Source organism: Spermophilus citellus (assembly GCF_964194105.1).
Source record: "Spermophilus citellus genome assembly, chromosome: 1".
Classification (NCBI taxonomy): Eukaryota; Metazoa; Chordata; class Mammalia; order Rodentia; family Sciuridae; genus Spermophilus; species Spermophilus citellus.
In genome coordinates, this window is record NC_138182.1 from 139,156,652 (window position 1) to 139,172,114 (window position 15,463).

Genomic DNA, 15,463 nt, shown 5'->3' on the forward strand with positions numbered 1-15,463 from the left:
ATGGCTATTTATGTGTGGCTGTCACTTTGAAATTCAATATTATGAGGGCTGATGTTCCTATAGGACACACTGTATGGGTCACTCACTGAATGCCAGGCTGGACTGCTCAGACTTCAAGTCATGTCTTCCTGTGCATAGGTCTCGAGCATATAGAAACTATCTGAGAAAAAGGAAGTCTTCTTACCTAGGGGTCTTTCTGAGAATCTAATGATCACATTGCATGTTACTCATAATCAGGATCCAGGACCGCAGGTCAGTCCTCTTATCTCACATGTTCTTTCTAAAGAGTGTCCTTTTCCCAAGGGGTAGATGCATTTTAGAGATGCTTTTGAAAATGTTTTGGGAATGGACAAGGGTTAAATACATGTAAGGGACAACTAATTTTTTTTAAATTACTTCTAGAGTCATACAACCTACAGAATTAAGTGGTGAAAAATAGATTGCATACTTATTTATTATAAAATTACCAATATGCACGCAATATCTCATTTTTCTGTGCACAAGTATCAGGTTTATTTCCTTGCAATCAATTAACATCAAGTGCTAGCAAGCTATGGATACATAATTGACACTTGAAACAAATGATCTATAAGGATATTGAGGGCTCAGAAAAATTCTAGGTCTTGTGGAAAAAAAAAACAACTGAAAATAGTTACTGAGAATTGGAGTGAGGCATTTGGTATGGTGAGTTTTAGTTTTAATAATACATCATTAGATAAGCTAGATCGTTTGTTTCACAGTTAGGTTCACAAAGTGGAAAGAACACTGGCCTGGGTTTGAGGAGCTCTGGGTTGTAGTTTTGTTCTACTTCTAAGTCATGGTTGGCTCTACAGGAAATCCTTCCTCTTTAGACCTTTTCTCCCCATTTACTTCATAAGGAGTTTGGGCATAGTAATATCTAAGTCCCTTGCTGGCTTGAAATATCTGATTCTTTACGTGAAGGCATTTTAGCCACAACATCCTGATGAGAAGGAAGAAGAAAAGGGGAAACTAGGAGGGAGGATTCCAAGGTGAGGGAGGAAATGCCCAAGATCAACCATGGCGTCGCCAAAGTCTTTAATATTCTTTCCCGAGAAATAGTGAAATGTACAGATTCCGACCCAGATTTGCAGATGATCTTCCAGGCATGAAATCAACAAAATACACAGCGGGGCAATTGCAAGATGCAATTTGACCTGACAGGATGGACACAGCAGGGATCTGGGCTGCTGACAGGCTGAGCTGAGGAACCCTCTGGGCAACAGTATGGAGAAAATTAATATGTCCTCTCAGCCCAACCCCAGTGCCCCAGACGCCAAGGCTGTGCTCACAGGCACTCAGAGCGGACTATCAGGGAAATCTAATCTCCAGGAATGCAAAGGTAGCATGACTGGCACGGGTGACTGGAAGCCTACTCGGGGTATTTGTTCTTGGATCTCTCCTATCATCTGCAGCTCCCACGGCCCTTCACACATCTTAATTAAACTGTCGATGGAAGATTAAGTGACTCTGGGTTGGGGCTGCCAAGAAGTGCTGGGCTACCATGGGTACTAAAAGCCAGATTCTGCAGACACGGGGGTGGCAGAATTCTTGTCTCACTGTTTGTTCCCTCTGCCTTGTGGAGGTGGTAGGTGATCTTGTCTCCCTACCCACCAAAGTCTTGGTGGGATGAAAGATCAGAGTCACAGAGATGGAAGGGTTCCTGAGTCATACCTTAGCTGTGCTCTTCTCCTATAGGTAAAGAAACTGAGATTCATGATTTGATAACGAACTGTCAGATGCCATGTAGCTTGTTAGCGAAAATCCTGATCTACTGATTGCACACCTTGATCTTTACAGTGCAACCAGGTGCCTGGCCTCATCTAAGGATTTTTATCTTCCTAGCTGCAGGACCTTGGGCAAGTCACATAACCTCTCCTAACCTCAGTGTTCCTCTTCTGACAATGGTGCTAACAATGCCCACTGCACAATGTTGCCATGGAGATCACAAGAGAATAATACAGAGGATGCTGACCCAGTGCCTGGCACAGGTAGGAATTCAATAAATGGTGTGAGTTCTGCTCACAATTATGCCTTTTGTTTTCAGGAATTACTTTGGGGTAGGGATACTTAACACATGGTTTTCATGGTACCAGCTTCCCTTCCTATACACATGGTAGGCATGGACATGATTCAAAGAATTCTTTGACATGGAGACCAAATGGGACCGACCTCAGAGCCCCTCTCAACATAGAACCTTAGGTGACCACTATCAAAGCTATCACATGAGTTACAATCTATTTCCATCAGGGTAGTCATTAGGGCACAGAACTTGGAGAATAGGTGCTGTCCTGGTTTCAGATTCCTAACTCTGCTCTGAACAAGTGGTAGTGATATATTATTTGGCATCATTATTATTAAAGAAAACTTTGAAGTCCTATGTCCCAGCTGGGCTTTCATTAGCTAAGTCATGACTATTTTCTCTGGTTCCCAGTTTCCCCAACTATGAAATACATACTAGGGTTAGACTAGAAGTGTCCATGAGCCCATCTGGCAAAAGGAGTGATCTTTTTAAGGTCATTCATTAGTTAATAACAACATCGTGTTGGGACAGTGTGGTTCAGTGGCAAGAATACCTGGGTGGGAATGGGGAAACTCAGATTTGGTACCCACTCCTGAAACACTTGTATCATGACTTTCCTGAATTTTATTTTCTTCTCTGGAAGTGGGCACCATAATCCCTGTTCTGCTTTAGGTCACAGGTGAAACAATTGAGACCATGTGCCTGAAAAGTGTTTTGGGAACTGAGGTGTGCTATGAATGTTTGGAGATGGCAGTGTTATTAAGTGAATTGGATGGACCACGACCGCATTATGGGTTGGACCACAGAATTGGCTTTATGGGCAAACATAAGGTACAACTTCTGTTGCAGGGTAAAAATGTCAGAGAATTGTACTGGATTACAAAATGGTTTTTCTACTAACCAGGTGGGTGAACCGGGCAAGTTCGGCTTCACTCTAAAATGACAAGATCTGGTCATGAGACTATTCAGACACCTTCTTGCTCCAATATGCTGAACATTGGTGATTTTAGCCTTGGGTTTGGGCTCAGTGATGGTTAAGAATTTGGTCCCTTTCCTGCCTGCCATAAATAACACAAAGCTCATGACCAAGACACTGTAAGACATCACACAGTGGACTGCTAGGGCCTGGGGTTTGCTCCATAAAGTTGTGATGAGAACCTGGCAATTCTGCACAGGATCTCTACCTTCTTGCCTGAGGCAGTACAAGAGCTTGCTTTCTGTGCTCCTGCTACTACTTATCAGCTGTGTGACCTCCAGAAATGACTTTTATTTCTCTGGAGCTACAGATGGAATGGGTACAGCAATCCCTAACTCATCTCTGACGAGAAGGTCAACTGAAGTAATTCATCTGGGGTGTGGTTAGCACACAACCTGGTTCACAGTAAATGTTGAGTATGTGGCATATATTTTTATTTTTATTCAATCATTGCATCATAGCTCTATATCCTGCTTGCACAACTTCTGGGATGAACATACCCAAAGTCCAGGTTTTCCTGATTCTGGGCATTTGTTCAATTTGTTCCCTTAGCCTGGGATGTCCTTGTTCCATTCACGTCCAACTTGATTTTTGATATCTAGAAGTGTTTTCAGGTCCATTTTGTGTGACTCCCGTCCCTGCTCCCAAATGTTTGCATTTCCTTGAAGCTTTAATCGTAAACGGAACCACCACTCACTGTTCTTTGATTTCTCTTGTGTTTTTGATGGTTTATCTCTTTGTTTGCGGGGGGAGGGGCTACTGGGGGTTGAACTCACGAGCACTTGACCACGGAGCCACATCCCCAGCCCTATTTTGTATTTTATTTAGAGACCAGGGTCTCAGAGTTTTTCAGTACTTGCTTTTGCTGAGGCTGGCTTTGAACTCTTGATCCTCCTGCCTCATCCTCCCTAGCTGCTGGAATTACAGGCATGCACCACAGAACCAGCTTGATGCCTTATCTCTTTTAATCCCACTAAGGCTCTTTAGATAGACATGCCTATCCTCATATTCCAGATGAATGGAAATGGTGTCAAAGAGGCTGAGAGTGTGGAATGAGTCACAGATGGAGTCAAGTTCTGGGCCTCCACCTGGCTGGCCCTGAAGGTTGAGCTCCTGATCTCTCGGCTCCTCTGCCCTTGTTCACTATCTCAGCCCAAAGTCACCATCTCCTCTACCCTTCTCCTTTTCCCTGTCTCCTGGCAATAGTTAATGGATCACCTATTCCAGTTATTTTATTTCAGTACAGCATCTTCTTATTTATCAAGTCCACAAACATTTACGAAGCTCCTGCTGTGAGGCAGGAACACAAGGAGCACCAGCTCCAAACCTTGTCCATTAACTGCTCTAATTGATTACTAACTGCACTGTAAGGTCCTTTGGGGAGCATGGAGGGAACAGTATTTGAAGTCACTTGCACCACTCAAAGAGCTAACACAGACTGGTATTGGGGAAAGGGCCTAAATCAATGCAGGAGTTTCGAAGCATCTCTAAATGTAGAAATATAGATTTATATGTAGGAAGCTGAGAAATGTCCTGAGTTTTCTTTGGCTCTTATTGAGCTGAGCAGTTACCCTGGCTGTCTGGAACCCTGTGCTCTTTAATAAGAAGGAAATGTTCATGACAATGATGCTTCCCTTTGGTGAAATCGCCTCCAGACACAGTACATCCTTACCCTGAAGAATTCCTTAGTTGATCCTGCTTCCAGGGTCCCGTAAGCAATCTCTGTTTGCTTTGCTAGATCCTCTGCACTCTCAATGGGAGACACCATCCTCTCCACGGTCAGGAAGGCAGCCAGGTTGGCTGTATACGAAGAGATGATGATCAAGGTGAAGAACCACCAGACGCCACCAACGATGCGGCCGGACAGGGACCTGCAGGCCAAAGGGAAGAGGCATCAGAAGCACTAAGGTCAATCGCAGAAGGCAACTTGGAGCAGCTGAGAGCCAGCCTGAGCCCCATCAGCAGAGCCATCAAACCCTGCTGCACCCGTCTTCTCTGTCAGCAAGATGTGAGAAAGCAAACGTCAGACAGATTCCACATTTCGTTCCTTATCACAGATAAGGAGTTGTGGGGCTGCTGCCTGTCCTGAGTGATAAAACTCCAGGCACATATTCACACTCACTTTACACACACATATACATCAAGAGACATGTCAATAAAAACACAGATATGTCAACACTTGCCCACAGAAGTCACAAACGTGTACACATATCCTTTCAAATGCAGTTACATATACACCAAATGTTCGTGTATGCACACGTGAATGGAAATGCATTTATACTTGTGATGGACACATTTGACTAATTCAGAAAGATCAGACAGACTTCTCTTTATTGCACTCCTTCCTGGCAAAGGTCACCAAAAAGATGACTTAGAAAGAAAGGAAGAAGATTATATTGGAAATGGAATGAAAATAATCATCCTCCAGCCACATTGGATGTAGGTGTAATTCTCTGTACCTGTGCCCAACCCCCTGTACCACTGCCTACACTGCCAGAGAAAGAGAATTTGGTAGAAGGTAAAAGATCAAAAAGGCAAATACAGCAATCACACATGAGGAAAAAAATATGTTTGAACTATTCCTCTCTCTTACACTCAAAACAATGAAGAGAAATAAGAGCTTTCCAAGAGTCCACAGTGATCTCTTTGATTTGGCCAGGGTGTTTCCAAGTCCAGGGCCTCCCAAACATGCAACAAGATGATTTGGATGTTGCATGAGTGATTTTTTTTTTTTTTGTGTGTGTGTGTGTGGTGAGCAGACACAGCATTCATCCATGCAGAATTCAGTGATACAGTTATTTGCATTCCATTTCTCTTCCTGTCCTGCTCAAAAAAGTCTCATCTTAGGGCTACTATATGTTTAAGCCTCTCTAACATGTGCTGTGACAACCTGAAGCTCAAGAGTCTTTAGTTGGTGACCATGCTTAACTAAAATCTATCTTTTAACAGCTTGAGAGATCACCAGTCCAACGAATGGGTTTTACAAATAAAGAAGCTCTAGAGCCTTGTGTCACACTGAGCCTCAGGAATAGTCCCCAGGCCTGCTGACTCACTCTCTAGGTCCACACTGCTTACAAAACCCTGGCTGACCCCTTCTGTGTTATTTCCACATCTGTCTGCACTTCACTTTGTTTCTTAGAGTTTCATTTTCTCTCTAGGCATACAGTGTTCACTCCAAGAAACCCAACAAATATGTGTTATTGCTTGCTACGTTGAAAAGATCACTCCTAGATGCCTCACATGAAGAGGGAAATCAAGAGGAAGCTTGTTCAAAGGAACAAGACCAGCAAAGTGGAGCAGAGCTATGTGATGGAAAGAAGGTCTGCAGGAAGAGGGGACCTGTAACCAGAAGAAAAGACAGGGAAGACATGTTCCCTGAAGGGCCCTTGTGAAGCTTGTATTATGTGACCTGATTTAGGAGCATCGGGGGATGCTCAAGAAAGCAAACACCAACTAAATATAAAGAAGATGCTTTTGATGGAGTGACATGGAGATGACTCTTCTGGGTGCGAGAGAGAACTTTTCCTATCTGGATGTGTCCAAGTGGTGAGCCGTTTACAGAGGTGTTGTATTGTTGGCAACTCTTGGTTCCTCGGGGAACCAAGTTCTGGGGACATGATCCTAAGTAAGATAGAGGAGAGGTCAGGTGTCATATGGGGCCAGGGGTCAATGCTTCCACCACTCTCATTTCCCCTGTCTCTGAGATTCTGCGATTTTAAATCATAAGTAGGTAGACCATGATGAACAGCTTTCACAAAACAGGTCGGCAAGGTAGATCGAAGCAGAGTGATCTTAAGAAAAATATCACATCGCATTGACTGTCTGCTTCAAACCCATGAAAACATCCTCTTCACACTTGGAATAAAATTCACACTCTTTGGGGGACCCTCAAGTCCCTGGGTGAGCTGACAATGCTATTCTGGTCTTTTTTAGTCCCTTATATTCAAAAGGCTCCCACCCTTAGCATATGCTGCTCTTGTCCTTGATTCCTGCAACAACCCCAATGCACTCTTCAGACCCCACATGAATAATCACATTTTTAGCATTCAAAGGTAAATTTCACCCCATGTAGCTCTTGTAGCAGTTGAAATCTGATATTCGTTTGATTTATCATCTCTGAGTACCCCTAGATCCTAAGTTCTACAAGAGCAAAGGAACCTTTTAGTTCTGTCCTGCAGCGCTGTATCTGGGGCCCAGCGCAGAGTAAACCCTCCATAACCAATGAACGCATGAACCCAGCCTCTCTCATTACCAGGTGCCTCCATTTACATAGGAATCCGGAGACCAGGAAGAGCGGTCAGAGTCAGGAAAATGAAAAGCTGCTCATGCCCCTGAGTGGCTGCAGAGCATCAAGCTGAGTGTTTAGGATGGGTGGCTTCTTTGGCAACAGGATTGAGCTCAGAGATCCAGCTAAGCCTTCCCACATTCCAGATCATGTAGTGAAGCTCAAAAGCTTCCCCAGAACGTTCCAGGCCTAAGGCTCCTTCTTCCTTGTTCTGTTTTAATTAATATTTATCTTCTGGGTATTGTGAGCAGCAAAATGGATGAAAAAGGAGGGCATACCCCATTGGACACATGAGACTGTGCACTGCATAGTATTCCCCACATCCCTACCTTCTTAATGAAGATACCAAAGAAAGATTCTGCTGCTTGTCAGCCAGCAAGTGTCACCTGTGGAATGGCTATAGAATTGAGGGAAGAAGCTCTTGAAAATAGAACATATGTTTGATGCTTTGTCTGCATCCGATCCACAAGATGGGAACTTGACCTTGAGGCCATCCTCTTTACCTTCAGTTGTAGGCGCAGGTGAAGCTGGGTCTCTATCTAAGAACCCTCTGTTTCCCCAGCACCTTACTAGAGGCAGAGAGATGGAGTTACCAGGGGCCGGGACTGGGAATGAGAACCTTTGTTCTTTCACTGACCAGCTCCATAACCTTGGCAAATTGCCTACCCAGCTAGGGCCTCCATCTTCCTGCTCTGAAAAATGGACAGTGTTCCTATAATGGGTGAGGATTTTCTCACATTGAGAAATCAAAACTTTCAAAACTAGAAGACTATTGGTCCATCCTTTTCTTTTAACAAATGCAAACTTTTGGACTTAAAATGGTACAGGAGAAAGCACTTTGGAATAAGAGGCATTATTTTTATGATGATCATTACTCTTCCTGGGAACCACAAGGGAAAGCAGCACTTTTCTTAGTGGGGAAGGAACAGCTGTGATCTGAAGCCCTTGGAGGTCTGCTTAGTCACTTGAATTTTATTAGCCTCATAACTTGGCATAGCTCTTCCTGAAGCCCTCTTGGTGATTGAGAATCCCTCTTGTTCCTCCAGAGTTGGCCGTAACTCACACCATTCATAGGACTCATTATCTAACTCCAACCCCATTTCCAGCCCTTCAAAATGGATGAAAAAGGAGGACATACCCCATTGGACACATGAGACAACTGTGGTTCAGAGACCTGAAATGGCTTGCCAGGGTCACATGGTGACCACAGTGACCACAGTGACCAGAAAGCAGGGTTTCCTGCTCCTTGTTCAGCACTCCAGCCACCACCAGTCTCCGACCTCCCTCACCAGATTTGGATTCCTTTTGTGAATGAGCATGGACTTCCCACATGATGCTGGATCCAAGCCAACACTGGTTTCCTGAGGACTCAGCAAATACCTGCTTGTATTTGCCTTTCATTGCTACCACCAATGCTCATTTACTTTCGCACATTCTGTAGGTCAGAAGAGTGCACTAGGGTTCTTAGGTTGTCTGCTCAGGGCCTCATGAGACCGAGGTGCTGGCTGGGGCATTGCTTTTCATCTGGGACTGGAGGTTCCCTTTGGCTCACTGGTTGTTTGCATTATTCACCTCCTTGTGATTATAGGAGCATAGTCACCATTTCCTTGCTGGTGGTCAGACAGAACTGCTCTCAGCTTCCAGAGGCTGCCTGTACTCCTCATCCTCTAACCTCTACCATCTTAAAGGCTGTGATGTATTAAATACTTCTATTTTCAAAATCACTCTGATTTTCACTAGCTGGAGATAACTCCTTGCTTGATTCATCGGATGGGGCCAGGCCCACCTGGATAATCTCTATATTTTAAAGTCAACTGTCTTGGGACTTTAATTACATATGTTAAATATCTTCACAGCAAAGCATAGGTTAGTGTTTTGTTGAAGAATCAGGAGACATGAATCTGTAGGATTGTGAGTACCATGTTACTTGTTTCGTTCATTTCATAAGCATTTCTTGCATGACAGGCAGACACTGTTGGTCATTGGGGAGATAAAAGTAGATATAACATGGTCTCTCCCATAAGTTCACAGCCTGATGGAGGTGTGAAGATAGGGTAGCCTGGTGACTGAAGACATAGTTTTGGGCCCAGTCTGCTTGGATTCTCCGACAAGTGCTTAACTTGGTATCTGGCACACAGTAAGCCACCATCACCATCTTATTTAAATATCAATGACAATATTACTGTACTGTCTTAATTATGTAGCAAATAAGAAAACAGCATCAAGCACACACAGAAAGCTTGCTAATTATGGCCTGGCAGAGGTCAGGGGAAGTTATCAAAAAGATATATTGTGCTAGGCTTTGAAGTATATGTAGGAGATCCACAAGCAGAACAAGGCACAGTAGACAGAGGGGGAAAGAAGGAAGTGGCTGAGATCCCACCTCCTCTGTGAACGTCCCAGCCTTTGCCAGCAGAACACTGAGCTGTCCCTTGTGTGACCACCTTTCCACCACCCATGGCTGTATTTATTTGCTGAAGATGATGCTGTGATTGTTAAAATTTGGAGGTATTTATCGATGCACAATGATGACAATGGGTTGAGCTAAATCACTGCTCACCCTGAAAAGGGAAGGCTGGCTGAAGAGGTAAGGAGATCCAAGTGGCCATCCCTGGGAGCTCTAATGCCTGGTGGTGCCTGCTAGGCGAACGGGTTCTGACAACAAACTCAGACATGGCAGCAAGCTGTCTCCACTAGCAGAAGATCTTTCTTCCTTTTGTTAATGGAACACTAAATGGGACATTAAGTGTGTTATGTGATGCTAACAGAAGGCACTGTGGATGCAAACGGTCAGATCTCTGGATTCCAACAGGCCTTGCTTGTCCTGGTGGTTGATTGGGATTCACCGTAAGTCTTTCAATGGATATTTCTAATTCTGAAACTCTTTTTTTGTTCTATGCCAGGATTCAGCAAACTTGAAGTTCAAGTGGCAGATATTTTGGGCTCTGTTGCTGGACTCATCTGTGTAATGTGAAGTCAGCCACCAATAATATGTAAAATAGCATGTGATGGCTGTGTTCCAGTGACACTGATCCTGATCACAAAAGCAGGCGGTAGGCTGGGTTTGACCTGCAGGTCACACTTGCTGACCTCTGCTCTACACCCCTATTGTAAATATCACAGAACTTTGACCTAAGTTAATATGCAACCTCATCAAAAATATTTTTTGTCATCCATCCATCTGGTTATTAGCTCTTCCACATCAACACCCAGGGAACACATTTCAGTGATTCATTTGACAATCACTTTTGTACAATCCTTAGGGAGAAAACAGAGAACACTGATCAGGAGAAAGGGCTTCTCCTGGCCTTGTACTTTCCATGTTCATGTAGGAGCTGGAGAGATCTTTGTAAACTATAAACAGGATCATATTATTTTCTGCCTCCACTTATAATCTGTCATAATTATAAAATAAAATCTAAAAAAGCAGGATGGAGCCCCTGCCTTGTTTCTTATTGATATAATTTGGGGCAGGTCATTCAATCTCTTTGTGTTTACTTCATTACCACATGGATTAATGGTAGCACTCATCATAAAGGTATTATTATTTTTCTTCTTTTTTTGACACCAGGGATTGAATCCAGAGGTGCTTAACCACTGAGCTACATCCCCAGACATTTTTTGTATTTTATTTAGAGACAGGGTCTCACTGAGTTTCTTAAGGCCTCACTAAGATGCTGAAGCTGACTTTGAACATGTGATCCTCCTGCCTCAGCCTCCTGAGCACGGGGATTACAGGCGTGTGCCACCATGCCTGTCTCTTAAAGGTATGTCTTTTGGGGGAATACTAGGGATTGAACTCAGGGGCACTCAACCACTGAGCCACATCCCCAGCCCTATTTTGTATGTTATTTAGAGACAGCGTCTCACCAACTTGCTTAGTGCCTTGCCGTTGCTGAGACTGGCTTTGAACTCTTAGTCCTCCTGCCTCAGCCTTCTGGGGAACTGGGATTATAAGCGTGCACTGCTGTACCCGGCCTCTTAAAGGCATTCTAAAGAATTAAAAAGTGCCTAGCACAGGATAAGCACTTCTGGACAGGGGTATGTAGGGAGCACCAGCCTGGCTGGAGGATGAGGGAGCAGATACTGTGGCCAGGGACCTTCAGGAGAGCACACCTGGGGCCCGAGTGGAAAGTTATTAACCAGAGATCCACTTTTGATCCTGGCAACCTCCTCTCCAGGACATCTCTGACAAGAAGTTGGATCAGCTCCTTCTTCTTTATTTCAAAAGCATGTCCTGTCATCCCCAAGAGGAAGGGGACAGAAGGGACACCTCCTGTGTGCTTTCATTCAGCTGAGCTCAAGAGGTCACTGAGCACAACCTATTTCCTTTTGTCATGTACTTCAAATGGCTATTTTTAAAAAAGTAATGGAAACAGGAGCAAGAAGGCATAAGCTCAGATGGCCTGTCTCTAAATTACCAGGAGAAAAGGTCCATCTTGCCTAATTACTGAGCTGAGCTATGTTCAGAGACAGACTCACTTGGTGTTGGGCATTGAGAACCCTAGATCAGGGTAATTAGCTCTGGCCAAATGCAACAATTCCACTGACGAGGCCACTTCATCCAAGATGCTGGGTCTGGGGAGCCAATCATCTCATTTGTCACCAGCTGCAAATCACACAGCACTTCCCCTGGCAGAGCTGGAGTGATTCATTGTAATTGCCCCAGCTGCCGGTCACTGTGTTCCAGCCCTCCAGCTGGGGAGGGCCCTGGACTCTGGTGGTGAGTCCCAGGGGTGGGGAGTGGGGGGTTGGATGACAAGATCTAAGGAAAGCCCAGTACTCTGTAGGCTACTTTATTTTCCGGCACTTGCAGGGCCATGTTTTAATGAGGGATGGTCTTCTGTTCCTCTTGTTTTCCAATTGGGTAAGATATGGAAATGCAGTGTGGCCACAGTTTGCAAAATAATAGGTTCAGATTCATTCATTCATTCATTCATTCATTCATTTGTTCATTAATTCTTTCTTTCTTCTTTTGGTACACTCTCCAAGCCTTGATTTCCATACCTGAGAAAGAGACATAATGAATCCTATCCAATGACTTGCAAGAATTCAACCAGACATATCTCACACTAGCACAGACCCAGCAGGGCTCACGATGTCACTTGTAATGACAGTGAGGGTGATGAAGATGGCGATCTGTTGGGGAAACTGTGCTTGGTTTCCAGGCCCTACACTTTGCTGGGCCTCCTCCTGCCTCCTGGGTTGGTCATTCTTGGGTTTCTTTGCTGGCTCCTTCTTTCTGCTTAATCTTGAGCCGTTGTTTCTGGAGTTCAGGCCTCAGTCCTCTTGTCACTGCTGTCTGTCATCTTGTCCTAGAGATCTCCTCTAGTCCCATGGCCCTTCCATATAGAGACTCACAACTCCTCCATTGCAATCTCCAACCCCACTCCCTGCTCTATCTATGCCTGTATCTAACTACCTGCTTGATATGTTAAATATGAAATGTCCAAAGCAAATTCTCCAGGATCTACCACCTACAAGCTCCAAATTAATACACATGAACTTCTTCTTCTCCATCTCTGTCTCAGGAGATGTGCCATTATCTTCTCTGCTGCTCAATCCAAATATAAGAGTATCATTTCTGACTTGTCTCTCCCTCGCCCTCACATTCGGTCCATCTAATCCAGTCATGTTCACCCTCCTCTCGATGGGTGTCATTTTAGATGCTTGATTCCAGTGGAACATTTCCTCACTGCTTCTCCTGTCTTTGAACCTTCCATGTCCTCGTAGGACCTGGAGAGATCTTTGTAAACTATAAACAGGATCATATTATTTTCTGCCTCCACTAAAGTCTGTCATAGTTATACAATAAAATCTAAATGTTCTACCAAGGTCTACAAGACCTGATCTTGCCCACCTCTAACCTCATATTGTACCAGGTGTTCCTCCACCTCTATGTTCCAGCCGTGTTGGCCCCCTCGCAGTTCCTAGAGCATGTCAAAGTCTTGCCTGCTTCAGGGTCTTTGCAATTGTTCCTTCTGCCTGAGACTTGCTTCCCTGAAATTGTCCCCAAACCTGATTCTCTCTATTCTTCCCTTCAGGTTTCTATTTAGATTTGACCTCCTCATTTATCCTCCTCTTAAGTATTTGTCAGCTTTTTAGCTGCTGTGACTAAAAGTCTTGACCAGAACGGTTGAAGAGAAGGAAACGTTTATTTGAGAGCTCATGGTTTCAGAGGTCTCAGTCCACAGATAGCTGGCTCCATTCCTTGGGGCTTGAGGTGAAGCAGAACATCATGGCGTAGGAGTGTGGTGGAAGGAAGCAGCTCACATGATGATCAGAAGCAGGGAGAAAGATTCTACTCATCAGATACAAAATGCATACCCCAAACACATGACCCCATGACCTACTTTCTCCAACTACACCTTACCTGCCTTCAGTCATCACCCAGTTAATCCTATCAGGAGATCGATCCACAGATAGGGTTGAGTCTCATAACCCAATCATTTCTTCTCTAAGGTCACACATGACTTTTGGGGACACCTCACATCCAAACCATAAAAGTATTGCTGCTTCAACCACTCATCTTTCTGTCTTTCTCATCTTACCTTGCTCCCTTTTTATTTGAGCACTTATCAAAGTCTAAGTGATCTTCATATACTTATATAATTATTGACAGATTCATTCATTTATCATCTATCCGATGATCAAAAGCAGGGAGAGAGATTCTATGTCCTCAATATGTAAGTTTATTGAGGACAAAGATCTTACCAATGTCATCCATTGCTATATACCCAGCACCTAGCACAGTATCTAGCACATAATAGGTACTCAATGAACAGACCAAATAAATGGATGATTGCACACTTTACTCAGGACCAGCTACACATCAAGTCTGACAGGAAATGCATAAGAAGTTTCTTCTCAAAGAAATCAGTTTATGTATTTTCTAAGATTTTATCCTTTCATTTCTTCCTTATTTTTATAGGTGTCTTATAGTTGTACATATGGTTGGGTTTGTTGTTACTTATTTGTGTGTGTACATGGTATAACAATATAATTTGGCCAGTATCATTCCCCAGTATTCCCCTTTCCCTCCCTTTCTTCCTCCCACTGTTCCCTTTCCTCTACTGATGTCCCTTTGATTTTCATGAGGTTCTCTCTCACCTTTTTCCGTTTCCCTCTAGCTTCCACAAAGGAGAGAAAACATATGACCCTTGATTTTCTGAGTTTATCTTATTTTGTTTAACATCATGTTCTCAAGTACCATCCATTTTCCTGCAAATGACACAATTTTGTTTTTCTTTATTATGGAATAAAACTCCATTGTATACATACAACCCATTTTCTTTACCCATTCATCCACTTATGGACACCTAGACTGGTTCCATAGTTTGATTATTGTGAATTGTGCTGCTACAAACATAGGTATGCATGTATTTTGCTATAGTTTGATGACTTTGATTCTTTAGGATAAATACTGAGGTGTGGTATAGCTGGGTCATGTGATGGTTCAAGGAAATCAATTTATGGAAGATACAATATACACACAAAAGTTTCTGTGATAGCTGTCCCGAGGAGAATGGTACAGATAGTCACTGAAACAGTCACTGCCTTCTGATTCTAGGCTAACAAAGTCAGAGTCAAGAAATCCCACATCCTACTGAGGGAAATCTGGAAAGGTTTTATGGAAGAGGTCTCAGTTAACAGAAGCTATTTGATGTTACGGTTTATATCTTTAATGTCCCCTGAAAAGCCTATGTATTAGACAGTGCAGGAAGGTTCATATGTGAAATGATCAGATTAGGAGAGCTAGATCCTCATTGGTGGATTAATCCATTTGATGGACTAATATTTTGAATGAACTACTAAGTGGTGACTGTAGATAGATAAGGCATGGCTGGAGGAATAGAATTTTGGGGTCATGCCACTGGACTATGTCTTATCCCTGGCTCCTCTCTCTCTTTCTTATTGCTTCCTGACTGCCATGAGCTGAGTAACTTTCCTTTTCCTTTCCTTTCACTATAATGTGCTCTCTCACCTCAGGCCTAGAGCTGACCATGGACTGAGACCTCTGAAACCCTGAACTTCAAATAAACGTCTCCTCTAAGTTGTTCTTGTCAGGTATTTTGGTCACAGTGATAAAAAGTGGACTAACACAGTTGACATCCATTTTTTTTTTCTAATTCTTATCACTCTCTTTAGGCCAGATAGGGAT

The 15,463-nt window shown here is 43.6% G+C and overlaps 1 protein-coding gene across 2 annotated transcripts in view; it reads right to left on the minus strand.

The window, feature by feature from the left end:
• GRIA1 (glutamate ionotropic receptor AMPA type subunit 1) overlaps positions 1–15,463 on the minus strand; it is a 301,467-nt gene that overhangs the window by 39,362 nt on the left and 246,642 nt on the right. For both annotated transcript variants that reach the window (XM_081305244.1, XM_081305245.1), the window contains exon 12: positions 4,690–4,888. In XM_081305244.1, coding sequence (XP_081161370.1) covers positions 4,690–4,888 — 199 coding nt within the window. The remainder of the gene's footprint in view (positions 1–4,689; positions 4,889–15,463) is intronic.